At 42.8% G+C, this 22,188-nt stretch overlaps 1 protein-coding gene across 1 annotated transcript; it reads right to left on the minus strand.

Annotated features, from left to right (window-relative positions):
- Nucleotides 1-3,650: 3,650 nt before the first annotated feature.
- On the minus strand, nt 3,651-21,594 carry hibadha (3-hydroxyisobutyrate dehydrogenase a). Its single transcript, XM_062529579.1, has 8 exons — nt 21,472-21,594; nt 20,655-20,815; nt 16,713-16,822; nt 16,327-16,448; nt 9,519-9,652; nt 7,679-7,755; nt 5,221-5,377; nt 3,651-4,881 (listed from the first exon to the last, which is right to left on the minus strand). Exons 1-8 carry the CDS (start codon nt 21,539-21,541, stop codon nt 4,723-4,725), a joined length of 990 nt encoding a protein of 329 aa, XP_062385563.1. The 5' UTR covers nt 21,542-21,594; the 3' UTR covers nt 3,651-4,722.
- Between the last annotated feature and the right edge of the window lie 594 nt (nt 21,595-22,188).

Below are 22,188 nucleotides of genomic sequence, written 5' to 3' on the forward strand. Positions count from 1 at the left end.
TGTGCGTGCGTGCGTGCGTGTGTGCGTGCGTGTGTGTGTGTGTGTGTGTGTTAGTGAAAGAAACTGTGTGTTTGTTATGTGTGTTAAGAAAAAAAGTGAACATTAGTGTATGTGTGAGATTCTGGGGGGGGGGGGGGGTCATTGATGTTTTTAGTGTGTTTGAGAGAGAGAGAATGTGTGTATGTGTGTACATATAGGAGAGAGAGACTTTCAGCTTCCTGAGTGAGGACTGGATTAGAAGATGGTGTTCCCACACACCTCCATAATTCCATGTGCTGTCCCATCATTCCCTGTCAGCACTGCATCCAACTGGATGATATTCCGCCATTCTCTGCTCCCACAGGACTTCCTTGTTCCGATCTGTCAGGGCGATGGGGTGATGAATGAGACATCTAGCCCCCCACCCACCCGCATACACACACACACACACACACACACACACACACACACACAAATACAAGAACCTCTAAGTATGCACTGTATCTCTCTAAGATTCTATCCCTGCCATACAGTTGTAACTATTGTGTTTTTATCCTTGCAACAATGAGAACAACATACCTCTCTAAAAGACAATCAAAAGATGTGTCACCATTCGAAGAAGAATCTGCGATGGACTGACAAAAGTCTTTCAGAGAGGTTTGGTGTGTCTGTTCATATTCTCTTGATCTGTGAACAAACACACACACACACACACACACACACACACACGGTGTGATCTAATGTATTCCCATTCCGTACCAATCATCATCTCCAAAGGCAGGAATGAGTCGAGAGCATACATTCACTTAAACGCTGCACAGAATGATCTGAAGTTGCTCAGCATATATACAGTATATATATATATATATATTCTCAAGACTTGAGATACAGTGGAGAGAGCAATAATGACACGTTGCTCCACAGATGTGTCAGGCTCTGCAGGGAGACATCTCAGATGTCAGTGGATGAGCAGAAGAGACCCCTCTCCCTCTGGGTGAAGACATAGGGGGCGGTTTGGCATCATTAATATAATTGCAATGCCCGTACATTCTATTGTGGTGCATACTATGCTTGCCAGTGTTTGTGTGAGTAAAATCTTTGTTTCTCCTCAGAATTGACAGTTCCATCAACCTGATTAAAGATGCCATTGTTTTCAGATTGACTGAAATTGTTCAACTGAATCAACAAACAAGAGACAAAAGAAAAGCAAAGAATGTCTGCCATGCAAGATATACCAAACAGGAGCAGAATGGGAAGGATGGTAAAGTTGGTTTGAGGATCCCTCTTTCATCTGAAAACTGCTGGCCATTAGAGTGTGCCTATACTACAAAATGACACACGCTGTATTTATTTCCTCACAAAATAGACTGTAAAAACCTTCTTCTCATATGTCTTAAGTGCACACACACTCACTTTCCTTAGCTTGTCACGTGGTGCGCCAAAATGGAGACATTCGTGATTTCACAGATTCATCTTCAGGTTTAACCAGCCAGAACTGCAGACACGGTGGGCGGCTAAAGGACATGCTAATCTCTCTCTCACACACTGTTAAAGAATTTTTATGAACACAAGAGAGAATGGGTATCATGATTGTCTATTTGGAGCTCTCTCTTGGGCTCTCTCTCTCATTGTGGGCAATGTCATGGGAGAGTGCATGCTTCAAAACTGAAACAGAAGAGATCTATCACACGCTGCGTTCCCAGTTTCACCATCCTGAGGTTTCAGGCAGAAAATACAGTGTAGTGAAATATGTCCAACTTCATTGTGGTCAGAAATAAAACGCATGTACTGTATGTATGTATGCATGTATGTACTGTATGTACTGTATGTACAGTATACACAATGTATACATGATGCACATGAATTCTTATATTACAGACTCAAGAATGCATGTTCCAAACCTTGCCTCTCTAGGTTGCCACAGAACTGCTACCAAAACCTAGCTACAGTAGGAGACTACCTTTGTAATCTACAGTACAAGCCTAATGGGTAAACTATATCAACTGATAAAGAGTCTCAGAGGTACTGATTAGACATACTGCCAAAATGTCTCTCTGTGCTAACAGGACAGTTCCTGAGCACAACAGACGAGAGCTTTAATAGTCGAGTTGTAAACACACAGAGTGTGTGTGAGAGCAGGAAATAGCTTTCGTATTGTCAAGACGTGCGTTCAGCCAGCGTGGACGAGCACTAGGGCGAATGTGTCTGTGCCCTCGTGTGTGTTTGTCAACTGGCACACGGCGCACAGACGTCAGTGCGGGTCTTTCTCCCTTTCAAGTCATGTTAATGAGAAACCACTCCTCTAGGCGGCCCCTCGTAAACGCTGCCTAAATTAAACCCCAATATGAATCACAGGCACAGAAGCCACCAGTCAACGCCTGCAGCCATCACCGAGGTCAGACTGGACAAAGACACACAGACAAAACAGACAGAACACACACACACACACATACACACACACACACACACACACAGACAAGATACAAAGCCACAAACACACCCATCTGAGTGAGCAGATGACCTCCAAATCACAAGAATGACTTCATGATCTCTTTGCTATTGTTGCAACGTCATTTAATTCTCATTACTGTATTTATGCATCGAGAGCTGCTGAGGCCAATACCGCGAGAAAACACAGTTAATGATAACAACTTCAAGTTTCAGACTAGTAACTCAGCCGAAGCATGATTACCAGCACACACACAGACACACACGTACACGCACACCATACACCACTGACAATAACCCGCCAAAATTACTTCCCATAACGAGCTGCATTCGTAAAATTAAATGTCTGAATTTAACCAACAAATAAAATGGCATTTAATGAACACTAATTAGACTCTGTTTGGTCGGCACACATTGGTGTGTGTGTGTGTGTGTGTGAGTGTGTGTGCACGCGTCTGTCTGTCTTGTCTGGTGTGTGTATGTGTGCAGAGAGTCTGAGGGGGAGGCTGGGATTGAGTCGTTTCATGGAGATGATGGAAATAAGAGCATCATTTGGTAATTAGTGGTTCTTTTTCTTCCTCTGTGATGCCGGACTGGTGGTTAATGTGTGCTGGGTGTGTCGTTTGTGTCGTGTGTGTGTGTATGTATGTGTGTGTGAGTGTGTGTGTGTGTGATGGGTGATATATGAGTGTCTGGGTCAGAGGGAAAACAATGGAAAAGAAGCTAACCACAGACATAGGAACTGTGCAGCTACCCCTGTACACCCACATACACGCCAAGAGGGTAAAGAAAGGACAAGTGTGCATATTCACACACATACTGCAACCTAATGTGGGCACTGACCGATATAAAACAGAAATGAAGGTACACACACACTACACACACTACACACACTACACACACTACACACACTACACACACTACACACACTACACACACTACACACACTACACACACTACACACACTACACACACTACACACACTACACACACTACACACACTACACACACTACACACACTACACACACTACACACACTACACACACTACACACACTACACACACTACACACACTACACACACCACACACACCACACACACCACACACACACACACACACACACACACACACACACACACACACACACACACACACACACAGAAAATAGAGCTCATGTGGACAAATGTTGTAAGTGTTCACTTGCCACACACTCCACTCAAAGTGTTGGTCACATTTTGACTTTATTCCAGGCCCATATGGATAAGTGCCATGTTGTTCAGCATGATGTTTCAATAAAACTTATCTAGTGAAAACCAGTTCACAGCCAGACTGGTTTACAAATGACTGAAGCTGAGAATCTTACAGTAAATCAACAAACTATACATATGTACATGCACACCGACAAAATGGCGGTTGAAGGTTAATGCGCCTGTGTAGATATATACAAGCATGCAGAGCGAGAAGTGGAGAAGGGGGGGTGAAGAGAAGCGAATGGCCAGAGAGCAGAACAGAACACTACACAGGATATCGTATTGAGGTATAGCGGTACCATGAGGTACAGTGAAGTTCCTTTAGAGAAACAGTTATAGGTTGAGGTACGTCACTCAACGGATGCCTAGAGCCTGCTGGCCTGAATGGCTTCAGTCGTTCAGAGATAAAAACGACTTATTGTTTTCATTGTGAGCATCCAACAATAGTAGGGGGGAGGCCTATTGGAACTCTCACCTACTCCCCTCCAGAAAGGGTAGAGGTCTATTGGAACTCTTTCACCTACTCCCACTAAAAAAAAAAAAAGTAACATGAGAATGTTTGTGTGAAACAGGAACGAACAGTTGTGTTTTGGTCCTTAATTGTTGACATCAGTGGTGAGGTGGGAGGGTCTCGTCCAGGGATCCGGGGTGGGGGGGGGACGCTGCAGGAGACTGTAAACGAGTGTGGGGGGTGAGAGAACTGTACACTTGGCAGGGATGTCTTGACACAAGGCTTGAGAGCACACGACGAACATCACCATCATGACAAAAACCAGCGTCATCAACATCGTCGGAACCGGGTTTTTCATCGTCAGTTTCGGGTCATCTTCAAAAAAAAAGACCTGATCAAAAAATGGCTTTCACAGACTTAACAGCACGGTGGTTATCAACCTCCAATTAAAAAATTCAAAACAGGGAGAATTCTGCGCATACTGATATTGCACATTTAAAGAAACCTAACAATGATGGAAACAACAGCAAGCGTCACAGTTCGTAGTGACAAGTTGGGGGGGGGGGAGGGGGGGAGGAGGAGGGGGGGGGCGTCTACTGGCCCTCCTCCTCACGGAGGAACTGGAACACGGAGGAGAAGTCCTTATTGGCGTAGCCGCGCGCGCACATGATACGGTAGATCTGATGGGCCAGGGAACCCAGAGGGACCGACGTGCGCGTGCTGGTGGCCGTCGACTGGGCTAACCCCAGGTCCTGAGAGAGAGAGAGAGAGAGAGAGAGAGAGAGAGAGAGAGAGAGAGAGAGAGAGAGAGAGAGAAAGACATCAAAAGACAGACAGAGAGAGAGATAGAGATAAATAGAGAAAAAGAGAGAATCACATACATTACTATTCAACCTCATAATGCAGAACATGGTAAACACACCCAAATTAAAACATGAATGCAGAGAAAAGAGGATGAAGAAAGACAAAGAAAGAGGGGAGGCTATAGAAGAGAGAACAAGAGTTCCAGATGCGCTGACGACAGACAGACAGACAGACAGACAGACAGACAGACAGACAGACAGACAGACAGCGTGGGCGGGCGTGCTTGCCTTTGCCATGAGCGTGGTGCCGTAGCCTCCCTGGTAGTTGTTGGCCGAGGGTACGCCCTCCATGACGCCGGGGACGGGATTGTAGCTGGCGCTCGACCAGCAGCGGCCGGAGCTCATGTTCAGGATCTGGGCCAGCAGCTTGGGGTCCAGGCCCAACCTACAGGCCACAGCACCGGTCAGTCACACTAGGGCCCACTTCAGTACCACTTTCTTATTTTAAAGAACAAAGATGTGTAATTCGTTTTCATATCGTCCTAAAAGGGGAGAGAACTGAACACTTGGTCCAGGCCCAACCTACAGGCCACAGCACCGGTCAGTCACACTAGGGCCCACTTCAGTACTACTTATTCATTTTAAAGAACAAAGATGTGTAAATCAATGGTAAAGAACAAAGATGTGTAAATCAATGGTAAAGCAATGGTATCGTCCTTGGGACAATATGAAAATGAATTACACATCTTTGTTTTTTAAAGACGTGTAAGGACTTTTAGGACGATATGAACATGAATTACACATCTTTGTTCTTTAGCATCAAACATATGTTATTATTGTAGAAAATGTACTTGATTTGAGTCAAGTTTTGCGAGACCACAAAAAAAAAAACAACTTTGAATATCTAAAACTCAAGGCAAAAAAACCCAACATTTTACCGCCAGATGACTTAGTGACACATAGAAAATGAAACAGACCATCCTCATTGTGGTTTTCAGCAAAAATACACGAGGATGAATTAACAACCGTCCAGCTTCAAAAGAAATACCAACAACATAACCATAACCAATCCATTTGTTTGGTTATTATGCTCCTTTGTCAGAAGTCCGTTGAGACCACTTCGGCTACACAAATGCGTTTGACCACCAGCCTCTCTGTCTGCAGCGGTGTCTGAAACAGAATGTGCGGTAAAGACAATTTTCCCCCCAGTATCTTTGTCATCGCCTTGTTATTTAATGACAAATTTAGGAATATCGTGAAGTGAACGGGTTTCTTACCAGACACACGCCTATTCAATACCCAGACATTCCATGATGCAATGATGTCTGTAGAACTTTGCTGTGAATGCGGTCTCATATTCACTGATCTATGTTCCATCATAACCCTAGTTCTGCTGCGTGTCTTCATAGTTCATACAGAGATACACTCTCAGACATTCATGTGCAACCTCAGTCTCAATCACACACTGATATCTAAAATAAAACCTTGAGCATTATTTCACTCCTGATTTTCCCACCTGATATATTTACACTCTTTCCCTCTTTTAGTAGACCTGCTTTAATTTTTTGCACATTGTAAAAAGAATGAAAGAGAATTAAACACATTGTCCTCCACTTCTAGCTCTCCCTCTGTGTTCGTGTGTGTGTGTGTGTGTGTGTGTGTGTGTGTGTGTGTGTGTGTGTGTGTGTGTGTGTGTGTGTGTGTGTGTGTGTGTGTGTGTTAAAAGAGAGAGAGCGGTAGAGAGAGAGAGAGAGAGCCAGTGACATATGTTCAACACCCCCCTTGGTTCTGGGTCAGTGGCTGTGAGGGCTCGCCATCAAGCCTGCTGAAAGACAGATCACAAATCACTCTCCTCTCAGCGCACGGGGAGAGCGGGAGAGAGGGAGAGGGGGATGGGATGGGAGGATGGGGGGAGGAGAGGAGAGAGAGAGAGAGAGAGAGAGAGAGAGGCGCTGCACTCAGCTGTTTAAAGGATAACTTACTCCACATGCTAACAAGATGGGGCGAGAGGAGCAGGTGCTGTCAGAGTTATTAGCTCATGTGGTTGGTTTTCAATAAGGCCACACCAATGCCACACACACATCACATGCTAATACTTTTTTAAAGAGGCAACAAAGTGCTTGATTACAAAAGTTCAATTATCTACACAAACATCAGACGTGTGTGTGTGTGTGTGTGTGTGTGTGTGTGTGTAGGAGGGAGGAATGGAGAGAGTAGAGGGAAGCTTGGTTTTGAGTGTGTGTGTGTGTGTGTGTGTGTGTGTGTGTGTGTGTGTGTGCGGAGTGTGTGGGGGTAGGGGTTTGATTTGGTGTCTATGCCCCCACCTCCTCCCCACGTCCATCATAAAACAAAACAGAGTGGAAACGGAACAGCAGGGAGAACAAGAGAAGCAGGCGGCCGTGCTCCACACTGCAGCTACGCACAGCAACCCACTGCATCTGGCCCGCACTCAGCAGCACACCTCGCCGTTACTGTAGAATAGTCAGCTACAACATGGACTGCACTACAGCATGGGAGATGCAGCTACCCCACTGTTTTAGTGCAGAGCGATATATTATGTGTGTGTGTGTGTGTGTGTGTGGTGTGTGTGTGTGTGTGTGTGTGTGTGTGTGTTTTTGTCATGCGTGTTAAGAAGAAAGTTAACATTAGTGTGTGTGTGTGTGTGTGTGTGTGTGTTTCTGGGGAAAGGGGGAAAGATTCCTCATCACAATCCTTTTCCTATTATAAATCCGTCATGCTAAAGTACCTGATTCCGAGGTTCATCGTCTCTGCTGTTCCGATCATTCCAATGGCCAGCAGCATATTATTACACAATTTAGCTGCCTGAAACAGACATAATGCAAGTATGTTAGACAACACAACAAATGTTAGGAATCCCTTTTTATCGATTATGCCAAAAATACACTTAAGAAACACAATTCACTCCTAAACAAAACCAAATACAAATTCTACGGAGAATAAAGTCTCCCAAATTCTCCAAGCAGAACAAGTGAAATGTTTATGCCTCTCACAAATGACACAAAACACAAATATTAGCAGTAGTTGCAAGTGGGAATCTGACCAATTTTGTCTCTGGATATGTTCCCCATCAGTGAATGGCATTATTGTATTAACAGACATGACATGAAATGTCAATATCAGTGGTTCTCAAACTGTACGGGTACCACTGGTGGTACGCAGACTCTCTGTTGTGGTACTCTGGGAGTCTCCAAGATGGTTTATTTCATGAAGACAAAATGATCACTTCAAACGATATAAAAATATAGCCTAATGAAAAAATCATTAAAATCTAAACTAGTTTTCATCTTTTTTGAAAAACGACACAGAACAATGCAAAACAGAATGTACAATGTGAAATGTATTTAAATGGGCCTATGCTACTATATTTGAATGCTGCTCATAATGGTGGTACTCATTGTGAGAAGTTTGAGAACCACTGGTCAACATGTTTATGTGTCTCTGTAATTTGAGGTAGCTATAGGAGTTAATGTATGCCTGCACTGATCACCTCCTAACATCACAGCCCAAGTATGCACGAGTGTGGACTAAATTACATTCATGTTTGGGTTGCGTCGTCACCGTTGATGTGAACTGCTTGTTGTTCACTTTACTGCAACTTAATGAAGCTTACTTAATTCTAAATATCAATTAAAGCGTAAGTTTGGCGGAAAATGAAAATAAAGCTATTTTCTGAATGAAAATACATCAACTAAGCCGTGGAGGAAGTAATTTTCGCTCATCACGCAGTACAGAGCTAGCACTGGCAGGACCTACTACAGCCCAAAATCGCAAACAGTGGGTTAGCATTGGGCTTTCAGCCATGCACTTTCAAAATCGCATTTTTAAACCACTAACATTGCTCAAAACAGCGGCAAACCTCGTCAGTAGCTTGCTCTAGGTGTCTACACATAAAATGAAGCACCAATCAGTCTGTAAACTTTGGAATAGTCTGTATACACGTGGAATCAATTCAAGACCGCAACCCCGTCTGAATCACAGAAATGTCTCGCGAGATCTCACACGGAAGCACGGGAGCTATTCCTACGGGTAGTCAAAATCGCATTTTTAAACCACTAACATTGCTCAAAACAGCGCCAAACCTTGTCAGAAGCTTGCTCTAGGTGTCTACACATAAAACGAACCACCAACAACTTGGCTCACGAACCCGACGTTTATAAAAGAAGACTGTTATGAACACTAACCCCTTCCAGTTCCTCACGAAGGAAAGTCCACAAGCTCTCGTGTGAGATATCGCGTGACATTTCTGTGCTTCAGACTGGGTTGCGGTCTCGAACTGATTCTACGTGTATACAGACTATTCCAAAGTTTACAGACTGATTGGTGCTTCGTTTTATGTGTAGACACCTAGAGCAAGCTGTTGACGAGGTTTGCCGCTGTTTTGAGCAATGTTAGTGGTTTAAAAATGCGATTTTGAAAGCGCATGGCTGTGTGTGTGTGTGTGTGTGTGTGTGTGTGCGTGCGTGCGTGCGTGCGTGCGTGCGTGCGTGCGTGCGTGCGTGCGTGCGTGCGTGTGTGCGCGTGCATATATATATATATTTCTATATATATACACTGTATACAGATACCTGTCCAGCTCCAACCTGGCCACAGTACACTACATTAGCTCCCATACAGGTGAGCAGCTCCTGAGCGGCGTTGTACTCTTCCTCCGCACCGCCCACCATGAAGGTCAGCTTCGCCAGACTGGCCGCGCCAACACCTAACACACACCGGAAAACACACACAAAAGTCAATCAGTGAAAAACGTTGCAAGGCCATTACATGAACACTTCAGGAGTCGTTCTCCTTGCCACCGGGTCCCAAGCTGAACATTTAGTTTAGTTCCAGAGGTCAAACTTGCCTTTTTATTTTTTTCTTATAACAGTTAACCAAACCCATTGTTCAACACCAGAGCAAAAACAGAAAGTGCAAGTAATGATACGGCTAAGATTAACCTCGGTTGTGTCTGTGTGTGTATGTTTATTGGCGTAAAAGGGACATCAGTGGGGTCTGTGTTAAAAAGCTAATTGTCCATCCTTCACACAGCTCCCAAGGGACAACTTTGCCATTGTGCCCACTGACACACACACATACACACACACACACCATGTAAACTCACTCAACAAGGACAACAGCTGTGCCTTAGGCGGACCCCTCCCTCTCAAACACGCCCCCTGAGGCTTGATTGACAACAGTAAAGGGTAATTAACTCCACACTTTATCATGTTCAATTAAGCGACACGTTCAGCGGAGAACAAGCATAGCCAATCATGTTACAGCGTGTCATGTCCAACCAGGAACTGGTCCCTGAGGTCCTAAAAAGGGGGAGTTGTCTGATATTGAGAAAATAATTAAGTGTCAGAAGAAGAAGACCTCCATTTAGCCATCAGATCACTAAGCACTTTATCCAAATGGCTACACACATACAAGCAGATGTTCCACTTACGAACACAGACACACGGTTTTTCACACAATTTATATCAGCCACTCCTTAATGATTCTGACACAGACAGAAATGCAGCGACACAGAAAGACAGAAAGAGAAACAGACAGAAAGAAAGGCACAAAGAAAGGGAAAGATCCAGATCGACAGAAAGAAAGCATAATTATTGAGTGTGTGTGTATGTGTGAAAGCGTAATCCAATGTAAGTAACAGAGGGGAACTGAGAGCATGGCTAAGCAGTGAGCGTGTGTGTGTGTGTGTGTGTGTGAGTGCGAGTGTGTGTGGCAGGTGCCAGCTCTGACTCTCAGAAGCTGTAGTTACGACCTCAGTTTAAATGGCTGCAAGACTTTATTAGTGGTTGAGTTAAATTAAATGACGTTCGCGCACACACACACAGACACCCATAGACACACACGACTTTCCCATGCTGAATGACGCAGGCTACTCAGAGACTACTTCATTACTCTGAGGGATCAGACAACTTTCATTACCAGTAAATAACATCAACAAAACAAGCCCCTGGGTTTCCTCTCTGCTACTCCAGCCCATGTGCTTGCACACACAGAACCCCAGCATTGATCCGACGGCTCCCCTATCATCAGCGCCGATTCACTAAACGCTGCCATCAGAGGTGGTTAAGGGATTATTAATCTGTGATTAGCTTTGCGCTCTATTAAAGCGCTATTAAAAACAGATCTTATTGAGGAAATCAAAAAGATTTCAGATCATTGAGGAAAAGTTTCATTGGAGGGAAGCAGTAAAGACAATGAAATAAACAAAAGCAGGCAAAGGACTCCTGGCTCCTAGCAAACCAAGTGAACCTTTCACTCCAGACACAGTCGATTAGATACAGAAATTCTATGAAGGAGAGAACTCAGATTTCTTTCAGCCCCCCCCCCACGCCACACACACACACACTGCTGCCATGGCAGGCAGTATTTTCTCACACTCATGTTAATAGCACTGGGTTGGAAAGCATCTCTGGGAACAATGTCTGCATGCATGCATCTGGTCTATATGCCTGTGCGTGTATGTGTGCATTTACAGTCTGTGTGTGTGTGTGTGTGTGTGTGTGTGTGTCAAAATCTGAACTAATGCAATTAGCCAATAACAAATTAATTGTGCAGTACTCTGTCCTCAGTAACTCTACCCCAATGGTTAATCTCGTCACATCTACGATTTTTAGATTCATGTCATCCTCCTGTGAAGTCCACCAATCAAAAGTGGCGCAACTTTAAAGCCAAATAGGGAATCTTGACCTAAAGCTTGATCTTCAAAAATGATATCACAAATCAAATTGCAATCTTTGTCAGAAAAATCACCATTAAATAGTTTCCCCAAATTGTGCAGCCCTACGTGTGAGAGTGTGAGTGAGTGTGTGTGTGTGTGTGTTCTCTCTGTGTTAATGTGTCTTTATAGTTAAATGAGACCATGTCAAATGTGGTCTTGTAATTACAACTTTGAATATCGTGAGTGAAATACAAGATATTTTCTCAAATGCATTAAAAAAAAAATCCAGATTTTAAATTCAGAGAAAAAAGAAAGAAAGAAGAAAAAATCACACAGTCTGTAAAAGCCAGTGTCACCACCACACATTAAAACTGCCTGCCAATGGCACTAATGTACCAAAGTCAAGTTAAAAACAGCCTTCATCTGAGTGCCACATTTTATGAGCGACCACACCCGCACACACACATGCACAAGTGTACATTCTCTCACACTTATTCTCTCACACAAGCAAACAACATGATGCATAGATTAACATGACATGCACTCCCGATTTTCTCACCCATGTAAAAGATACAAGAAAAAGAAGATGAAAGAAATGAAACCATAGATAGAGAACAGCTTTATCATTCTCACTTTCTTTTTGCTACGGTGTTTTCTATCCCCTTGATCCAGTCAGTCATTCAGAGGTGTGTTAACTAACCCAACACCTGCATACTTGAGCTGTCTAACGCCCCTCATCTGCACAGTGATCATTTGTTTTTCCATCAAAAACGAGATCTTCATGCTCATGTGCTTTCCCAGGGCCTGCAGGATGGCAAAGTCCTAGTAATCAGTGTTACGCTGAAGCCAAGTGTGAAATGCATAACGTGAATGTGGATCAAATTCAACACTTCACGGGAAAATGCCGTTAAAAAGGCTAGACCACATTCACGATAAATTTACCTGCTGATGTCAACTTCCAGCTAAACATTAGCAATGCTCACCAGTCAACTGAACTTTTTTCCTGCAGATAAAACACTACGACGATCATGCTAGATTCCTATTGTCAACATTTCACATGATATGCAATTGCAATCGATTCTTTTACATGTGGTAAGACTGGGTTTGGTGTTAATGCACTGACTTGAACCCATGCTATGTCTGTGGTGTGCTTTACAAGGGCTGGGAGGGGGGAGAATGAGGGCCCATTCTCAGCCCGGTGTTTAAGGATCATTTCAGCGGTTTTCAACTCCTACCTTATTAAAACATGCCATTTCCCATCATTTAAGGCCATTCATCTACACTGCGTTTTGCTGTGACAGCCGTATGATGCAGAGCACAACCACATAAACACAGTTAGCACTCTCAGACCCACTGCATGTGCATGTATATGTGCAATTTCGTTAAAAAAGACACATTATGGGTGTGAAAACATGCACACACAGACAAACTCTCTCTCTCACACACACACAGACACACACACACACACACACACAGACAGAAGGGGAAGGGGGAGGAATTGCAATTACAGCTATTCAAAGCATCTATAAACGAAATGCATTAGAGAGAGCGTGTGAGCATAATGCTACTCTTAAGGCAACAGCACTGGAGTGTGTTATTATTGTTAACGTGTGGGAGACTTCTTAGGCTCTGCACACACCCTCTAAGTGTGTGTGAAGAGTGTATGTGTGTGTGTGTGTGTGTGTACGCGCACGAATATGCGCATGTGTGAGTGTTTGTGACGTCAGTCGTAGTTTGTTGTGGTCCACAGGAGCGACAGCAGATTTTGAGGTTTGTGTGACTGGGTTTATTACAAATCATTTACAGGACAGATGACTGTGTGTGTCGTTTCACGAGGGCATTATTTGAGAGGCTCTTGGCTCGTCGGCCAAACCTTGCTGACGCACTAGAGGTGGCACACCAAACCCAGAAAATAAAATATAAAATTATATCAAAAGGCCAAATGAAGTGGATTTAAAAACAAAACAATGACATCACACTCACAAAATGACAAAAAAAAAAAAAAAAAACTGTCTGGCCAGACTAAAATCATCTACGTCGTCTCCCAGAGTCTCAAATGCTAATCCCGGTACTGCCATGTCAGGGAGCTCTGCAGCACCACATGACATAATACCCCCAATAGTAGCACGAATGACAAGGTGCGTTCATATTTATTACGTTACACCACAACTGCTGAAAAGATGACGAGATATGGTCTGTGGTACACACACCTGTATGCACAGTCCCTACACGTTGTATACTCGCTCTTTTACCGTTCTTTTCCTTTCTCGCCCTCCTCTGCATCATCTGTCCTGTCCCCCTCTCGATTTCTATCAAGGCCAAATGATGTCCATGTCAGGTTTTTTATTCAAAATAGAACCTCCAGGAGGTGATCGGGTTAGGTTGGAGTAACTGTGTTAATTATTTTGTGGGGGGGAGAGAGGGAGTATAATCGCCCCCTAAGAAAATGAATAATTACTAATGTCCATCAATAATGTTGGACTGGGTCTTCAGTAACACTTGACCCCAAATGTGCCACAATGAAGCCACAAGACGCAAGGAAATGCCAGACTGACAGAGGACAAGCTTCAGAGAGACACCTCTGCTAAAAGTGACAAGTAGTTAGTCAACATACGCTGGTTTGCTGCCGGCTAGTAATTCTGTAGGCCCCATCCTCACAACACTTGTATCTGGACACCATTGGGACCCAGCGGGACCTTTCTCATCTCCAAAACTGAGGTCTGAGGTACGTGCTCAGCAGTTTTAACTCCACTCTGATGCCACATAAATATCTCTTCCTCATCAGTTAAGTTACGAGTGAGTCAATGAGTCAGTCTGGAGAACCAGAGGTTGTGAGTGTGTGTGTGTGTGTGTGTGTGTGTGTAAGGACAGATAATCTTTCTCAGGGTTGTAAAGAAGGATTAAAGGGACTACATGCTACACACACTAATAAAGTCTTTATGAGCCCAAGTCTCAGATGGCAGCCTGTCAGCCCTAAAGACGCCAGTCTGTAAACACAATCTGTGTGTATGAGAGTAAGTGTGCATGTGTGTGTGCATGTGTGTGTGCATGTGTGCGTGTGTGTGCGTGTGTGTGTGTGTGTGTGTGTGTGTGTGTGTGCATGCGTGCCTTTCTATGCTGTAGAAAAGCATTCTTAGCCATTATTAATTTTCTTAGGAAGCGATTATACTCCCTCTCTCCCCCCACACAATAATTGATACAGTTACTGCAACCTAATCCAATCACCTCCTGGAAGTTCTATTTTGAATAATAACCTGCTTTAAATATCCATCTTTCTAGATATACGAACATGGGGACAGTGACGGTGACAGTCTAGTACTATATACACTCTGTCACTCAGTCAACATTTTAAACCATAATTCTGTGTCTTCTTCATTTGCTCTATGTCTATTAAGTAGCATTTGTAGAATACTTGATATATGGTATGATCTTTAAGATGTTTTTTTGGGGTGGGGGTAGCCTTTAATGGACAGGACAGTGAAGAACAGACAGGAAATGCTAGACGTCAACACCATCGCTGTGCTATGCTACGACCAACACCCCCCCCCCCCCCCCCCAACAATAATATTTGAGAAGTAAATACTGTGATTCTGAAGTTCACATTTCAGTTTGCCAGCCATAGTAAAAACATTAAGCATAGATCACATAATGGCTGCAGTTCAGAATCAATAACATTCTGATCAGATATGAGGCGGTTGTAAGCAATCTGTATAATGCTGATCACGTCATTTAATTGTGCAAAGAAATCCAAGGACATTCAATAACTGTTGGAGAACACTGAGGAAATGTCACAATTGAGAATAAACATAATGATGTAGGAAAATTTAAGAATCTGGCCAATAAGTGAAGGAAATCAAGGAGATAGACATTTGTAAAAATCTGTTTCCTACAAGTGCTTTTTATATATTAAATTAATCTTTATCTGTTCTGATTGTATAATACACTGCTGCCTCTTTTAATCTCCGAAACATTCCTCCTCTAATATTCACAATCACCTCCCGGTCTCTTCTGTAGGATTTTTTTTCTTATCCCAGTCATGTTTTACTGTGCTGCAACACTGCCCTCTTGCTGCAGGAAGAAGCAATAGCATATAAAGTAGGCTTATTCCTTCACAACTAGAGATACATATTCCTCCATGCTGACCTGAGACATCATCACACATCCAATTTACATGAGTATTTCCTCAGACGTGATTGCCTCGACTGCCTAATATTGATGAAATGACAATTCCCTCTAGAAAATGACACTCACCTCTTCATCTCAAAGAGCCTCTCCCTAGTAAGGGTAATAAGAATACAGACATGGTACTAACCTCGGCAATTGTATAATTACCTCCGCCAAGGAGGTTATGTTTTCGTCTGTCTGTCTGCCTGTCTGCCTGTCTGTCTACTCAAAAAGTTATGGATGGAGTTCAACAAAATTTCAGGAAAGGTCTAAAATGACCCAGGGAAGAAATGATTACATTTTGTGTGATCCATACTGCCATCTGGATCCAGGAGGCGGTTTTTGCTTGGCGGTTTTGCTTTTGTTTTTTAATGTTCTCGCTTGGCGTAGGTCTGCGCTCTCGGAGTGCTTTTCTAGTTAATTTTTGGTTTGGCAGTGTAAGTACGGTATTTATTAGCTCTTGTCTTGAATTCAGCTCTGTGGTCAGCCACTTGATTTAGAGGTTTAGTGTACTGTTTGTGCACTGGTTTAGTGTACTTTCTCGCTCCCTCGCTCACCTCCAGACACTGGGGCATCCATGAACACGGCTCCCATCTTCTCTGCAGCTACAGCCATCTCTTTGGACACAGAAGGGTCAATGGTACTCGAGTCAATCAGCAACGTGCCCTTCTTCACTCGCCTAAGAAGACAGACACACACACACACACAGACACACACACAGACACACACACACACACACAGACACACACACAGACACACACACAGACACACACACACACACACACACACACACACACACACACACACACACACACACACACACACACACAAACAAAGAGAGGTCACAGAGAGTGAGGAATTAAATCTCCTCCGGTCACACAGCTATCTTCATTAGACAATTTGGCAAAGCCACAGCAATGTTGATGAGTGTGTGTGATCTTACTTGAGGATACCGTTGGGGCCTGTGTAGACCTCAATGACATTAGGACTGGAGGGCAGCATGGTGATAATGCGGTCTGCTTTATCAGCTACATCTGCTGGGGAGTCCAGAATCTAAAAACAAATTCACATTCAAATTTACACATAAAAGGAAATACTCAAGACTGGGCAAATAATAAAGGACAAAAATATGAGGGGAAAAAAGTTAGAATGGATACGGTTGCAACTAACAATTATTTTCGTAGTCGATTATGAAACTAAGAACAAATTTAGTTTATAGTCATTGTAAAGCAGACGATATCCATCTTTAAGGAGACTAAAATCAGACGCAAAGACACAAACCGACTAACAATTACCAAAATAGTGAAGGATTCATTTAATAGTCGACAATGAATCGATTGACTGTTGCAGCCCTAATAACGGAATACAAGGCAAAAGCACAATTTATTTATATAGGCAAGTAAATAAAGGCAAGGCAAGTAAAAACACCCAGTACACAATCACAGTAAAAGAGCACAACACACAAACATAATACACAACATAAACATCTTAATAATAATAATAATAATAATCATAATATACAAGGGGAGACACTGACGTGGTGTGTACAAAAGGCACATTACACTGACGTAAGCTTACATGTGACTCATAAAACATTAAGCTAAAAAATAAGAATTAACCAAATGGCCATGTTGAACAAATGTGTTTTGAATAAAAAGGAGTCGGCAAGCCTAGTGAGAAGAGGAAGCGCATTCCATAGTCTGGGGAGCAACTCATTCCAAAGCCCACAGGGGAACAGGGGACAGTAAATTGGACTGTAAGGAGCGAGCTGCAGAGGACAGAGCACTCTGTGTGAGTGTGGCCATTTTAAACAGGATTCTGTAAATAACTGAGACCCAGTGGAGTGACAGGCAAAAGTGTTCTTAGGCCAAACCTTTATAAAGTGCAGAGAAGCCCTTAGTTGGGCTATTATGGGTCACTTCACTTTCTTGACGCCCTATTGAATATTGACAAATCTTTTGCCAAACCTATCTACCATAAGAAACACATTAATAGCAGGGGAACAGGGGGAAAAAGTAGGTAAAATAGCTGGACACAGGTTTGGGAAGCAAAGGACTTCGTGAAGCGCTTGAAAACAGCCAACGTTAGCTGTAGCAGTTCCTGTTGTGAAGTACAGCAAGAATCATTTAAAACATGTAATCCAACTGTTCTGCAGATTAAAATCATCCAAAACTCTTGTAAGCTACTAGGCACCTCAGTCAGACACACCTTTCATGAACAACAGGTGATTCTCTGCCACTCGATTCATACCTCACTTCCTGCTACTTTGATGGAAGTCTGACTCCTTGCCTTGGTGACCTCAACCTCATCAGATTGGTGACACATGTAGGCCAGCAAACTATTTAAATATGTTGTGATATTGACTAGGTACAGTGAAAACAAGGTGCCTTGGTATGGTAACAGTCGATTTTTTTTTATTTTTTTTAAATCAACTGTATAAGCAAAAGCAGCATGTAAAAAGTACACCAACATTCTTTTACTACAAGGTAAACTATCACTAATATGCTATACATCTGGTTGTGCACAACCATATAGATATTGCTTATTGTGCTGTAGGTACACCATTCATTTTGTATATATGTGCATGTCTTAACCATGGAGATGTTAAGCAGCCAAATGAAATCAAGCACAAAACTAGGCCTTTAGTGACCTTACTTCTAATAAAGGCCTGTGAACACTGTGAGCAGTAGTCAATGTAACATACAGTATATGTTGCATGTAACATACAGTACAGTACATGGTGGGAAATATTAGGGAGCAAATGTTAGAGTGCACTGGACCTCTGGCTCTGATAACAGGACAGGCAGGAAAATGGCTGATTTCCCAGTGAGTTTACCAAGCAGTGAACTCTGGACCCGACTGAGAGGAGACCTGAATCAGCCAAACTTTTGAGCCTTGGGAAGTGAATACAGTTCAGTTCACTTCACATTAGAGCAGTGGTTGTCAAACTGTGGTATGGGTACACAGACTTTCTCTAGCGGTAATCTTATCACAATATATATAAGTAAGGGATAATCAACGACGCGCCGTGCGTTTATAGGAAAATAATGCACGTTCGAAGTGGTAATAAGGACCCGACGCCGCAGGCGGAGGGGACTTTACACTTCGATAAGTGCATTATTTTCCTATAAACGCACGGCGCGTCGTTGAGTTGATTATCCCGCTTATACCACTGCTACTATCACTTTCGTTTATATTGCCGCCGTCTTAGATAGAACGTTGTTGTTTTTACCGTTACATTGAGTTTGGCGAATTAATATTCAAGTGTAATAAGCCCAAAAGTAGGGAACTACTTCATAGCCGTGCGGTATATAGAAAAATAATGCACGTTCCAAACAGTGCATCACAATAGGAAATTTGACCAAGCAGTGGTATAATGCAAAATAAACCATGCAATTGCTAATGTAAAACTATGTGTTGTCTTACTTGGACAAAAGCAAAAAACCATGCAAAACAGTATGTACAATTTAAAACATGTAGTGAAATGGGTCTACACTACTATACTACTATAATGCTGGTCATAATGGTGGTACTTGGAGAGACAGTTGTTTGATGAGGTGGTACTCATTGTGAAAAGTTTGAGAAGCACTGCATTAGAGTAAAAGGGGCAATGGTTGTGTGACCATCCAGGATGCACTAGAGATGTACAACACCATGTCTCACAGAGCTGCAGGAGATTGTGTTCGGCTTTTGTTAAGAAACCAGAGAGAACTGGATCTTCACAGATAGGCTGTAGGCGAATTGTCCGATTAACCTCTTCCCTGCTCCCAATACTCAGACAAATGCTTACGACCTGGTGTGACATGTGGCACACAGCTGCATAAGGTGCCCCTGGGAATATCAGTTAATGCACAATAGAACACTCCGTCCTGGAAACTGTATTGTTACCAGCTTTGGCTACACCAAAAAGGATCAGGTCAATCACAAGATGATGATCATTCGTCATTCATTGGGGCCGTAGTCCTCAGACTTTAAGGATTGATCGGAGGTTGCCGCGATTTACTTCCTATGTGTGCTACCTTAGCCCTCCCACTGATATTAACGGGCTGATTTATTACTCCAGAGCCACATTTCTCAGTTCCTTCTTAGGGTGTACTCAGGTATCGCTCGGTACCGTACCCGGGCACGGGACACTTATCCGTACCCGGGTCCGCTTATGGAGGTGGGCTTGGGCACGGTACAGTTGGGCTTCTGATCACTGAGAGTACAACCATGCCTGGGTACAGTCTGATAGTACGCAGTGTGTGAGAGCGGACCAAGAACGGGAGAGAACCGCACTCTGGCTCGGTACAAGTGAACCGTGCCCATTGTGAGTACGTCCCTTCCAATACATACCTTTTTCAATTTTTAAGGATTATATCACTATTATTATTACTCTATTATTAAGATTGTTTCACTAGTTGAGCACAAGGAATTTCTTTACTTATAAATGCTTTGTATGAGTACATGAAAATAAACTTTAACTTTAGTCATACGATATCAGGTGTATTTGTCAGATCAGTCATGCGCTCTGGTAAACTATATATAGCAAGGCCCGATAGTTTCGTTTAGCATCCTAGAACTGAGGATCCAGTGTGAAGACCGTGGTGCGAAATGTGCTTACTGACTCAGCTTACTCGACACAATCCCAGTTGATGTGAATGAGTATGCAAATGTATCACTCTCTAAAGGTTTGTATTGGATGTAGAAGAGTGTGCCTGGTTTCTGCACGCTGTGTACAAAATACTGCTCACACTATACTTGGTCAGTCCAATGCATCTCTTTACTATTTTGATGATTTTATAGCTAACAACACTAGATCCTTCTAAGGTTTAACGCTATTTCCACACTGCCAACAAAATATTTGAGAGCAGTACATTATCTTTGCAGCTCACAAATGTGTTACCTGAGCACCGTGGTCCTGCAGTTCTTTGCAGGATTCAGGGAAATTGTCAGTGGCAATGACTGGATAGCCATTCTTTAGCAGATTTCTGGCCATTGGTGTTCCCATGTTACCTAATCCAATGAAGCCCACTGGAGTCTTGGAGGCCATGGACCTGGAGAAATCTAGACACAGAAAAACTGAAAGTGAGAGAGAAATCCAAGACTTACTGTACACAATAACACCAAGTCAAAACATTTCCATACTGACCAACTCATTTATAACTCCATAATGTTTGAGGAGAGTAACAGATACCCACTAAATCACAGGGTATACTGTACCTCTGTTAAGTGAATGAATAACAAGAGAATCGGATAAGTGAGAGAAATTAAGCGACATATTGGTCATTTTGATCGTTTAGAAAATAAACGTCTGCCAAACAAACACAAAGATAAACATACATAAAGAAGGACAAAAATGCTGCAAATCACACTCTTCAACGGTTACCACAAATCAAGTTCAAGGCTACTTATAGCACCACAAATGTCACTAATTGTGATAGCCGCGTCTGTCTATCTGTCTGCCTTGCAACATTTGTAGCAATCAAAACCTTTCAGAAGCGACAGTGACAAGAGAGTACAGCGATTCAGGTGGTTGACGTCCACCGACAGCGACCATCAGGATTCACACACTCTCCCATGAAATTGCTGTCGTGCTTGCTTGCTAACTAAATGACCTGAAGGCTAACTGGTTGACACATTTGTTTAGTTGTAAATCTACGCGGCATTTCATGGCGTACATATTCTCCAAGCAATGATAATGAATGCATTCGCTATATTACCGAGTGACAAGTGGACATGTTTACTGCACCGTCGCAACGAATTCCAAGATCCTCTGAACAAGGCAGCCATGCTTGTTTCCTTGACCCCAGTGCTGCTCCACCAATGTACATGTACAAGTTGGTTTCAAAAGACTGCAAATAGCCTTCATAAGACTTCCGTTCGCTTAGCCTTCTGGGGGAAAGTTGCATTAATATTATGTCAAGTTAAAAGTTCGAGAAAATGTAAATAGGCCTAGGTAAATAGCTGAAAGTGCCTTGGAGTCCCTCTTGCTTTTTCATGTAAATAGGTCTGTTTAGCTTATTAACGGTTAACTACAAATACATGTTATTTTATCTAGTATTGGCTTTTTTAATATACAGTCATTCACAGTCATTAGCCTAATAGGCCTATGTAAGGCAACATCACAAATCAATGAACAGACTTCATCTCGTGGTTTGATTCTAGGGCACTAATTTGAATGATAGACAAAGTGCAAAATCTGTCGTACTATTAAGACAATTTAATAATTAGGTAAAATCAGTTTACTCATTAACACCATGGGTATTGCATAAGCACAAGCTCAAGCAATGAGTCGTAGGATCTACTCTGACAGTCTTTTTCTTTGCTTTTTAGTTATGGTTATGGGATTTGACACATGCTTTTGTTTCATTTTTAAATCAGGGCCTTTGACTCTGGGAAACATAAACTTTGCTTAGAGGGCCAAGGAGAGAACAGAA

Source organism: Sardina pilchardus, chromosome 24 (genome assembly GCF_963854185.1).
Source record: "Sardina pilchardus chromosome 24, fSarPil1.1, whole genome shotgun sequence".
NCBI lineage: Eukaryota > Metazoa > Chordata > Actinopteri > Clupeiformes > Clupeidae > Sardina > Sardina pilchardus.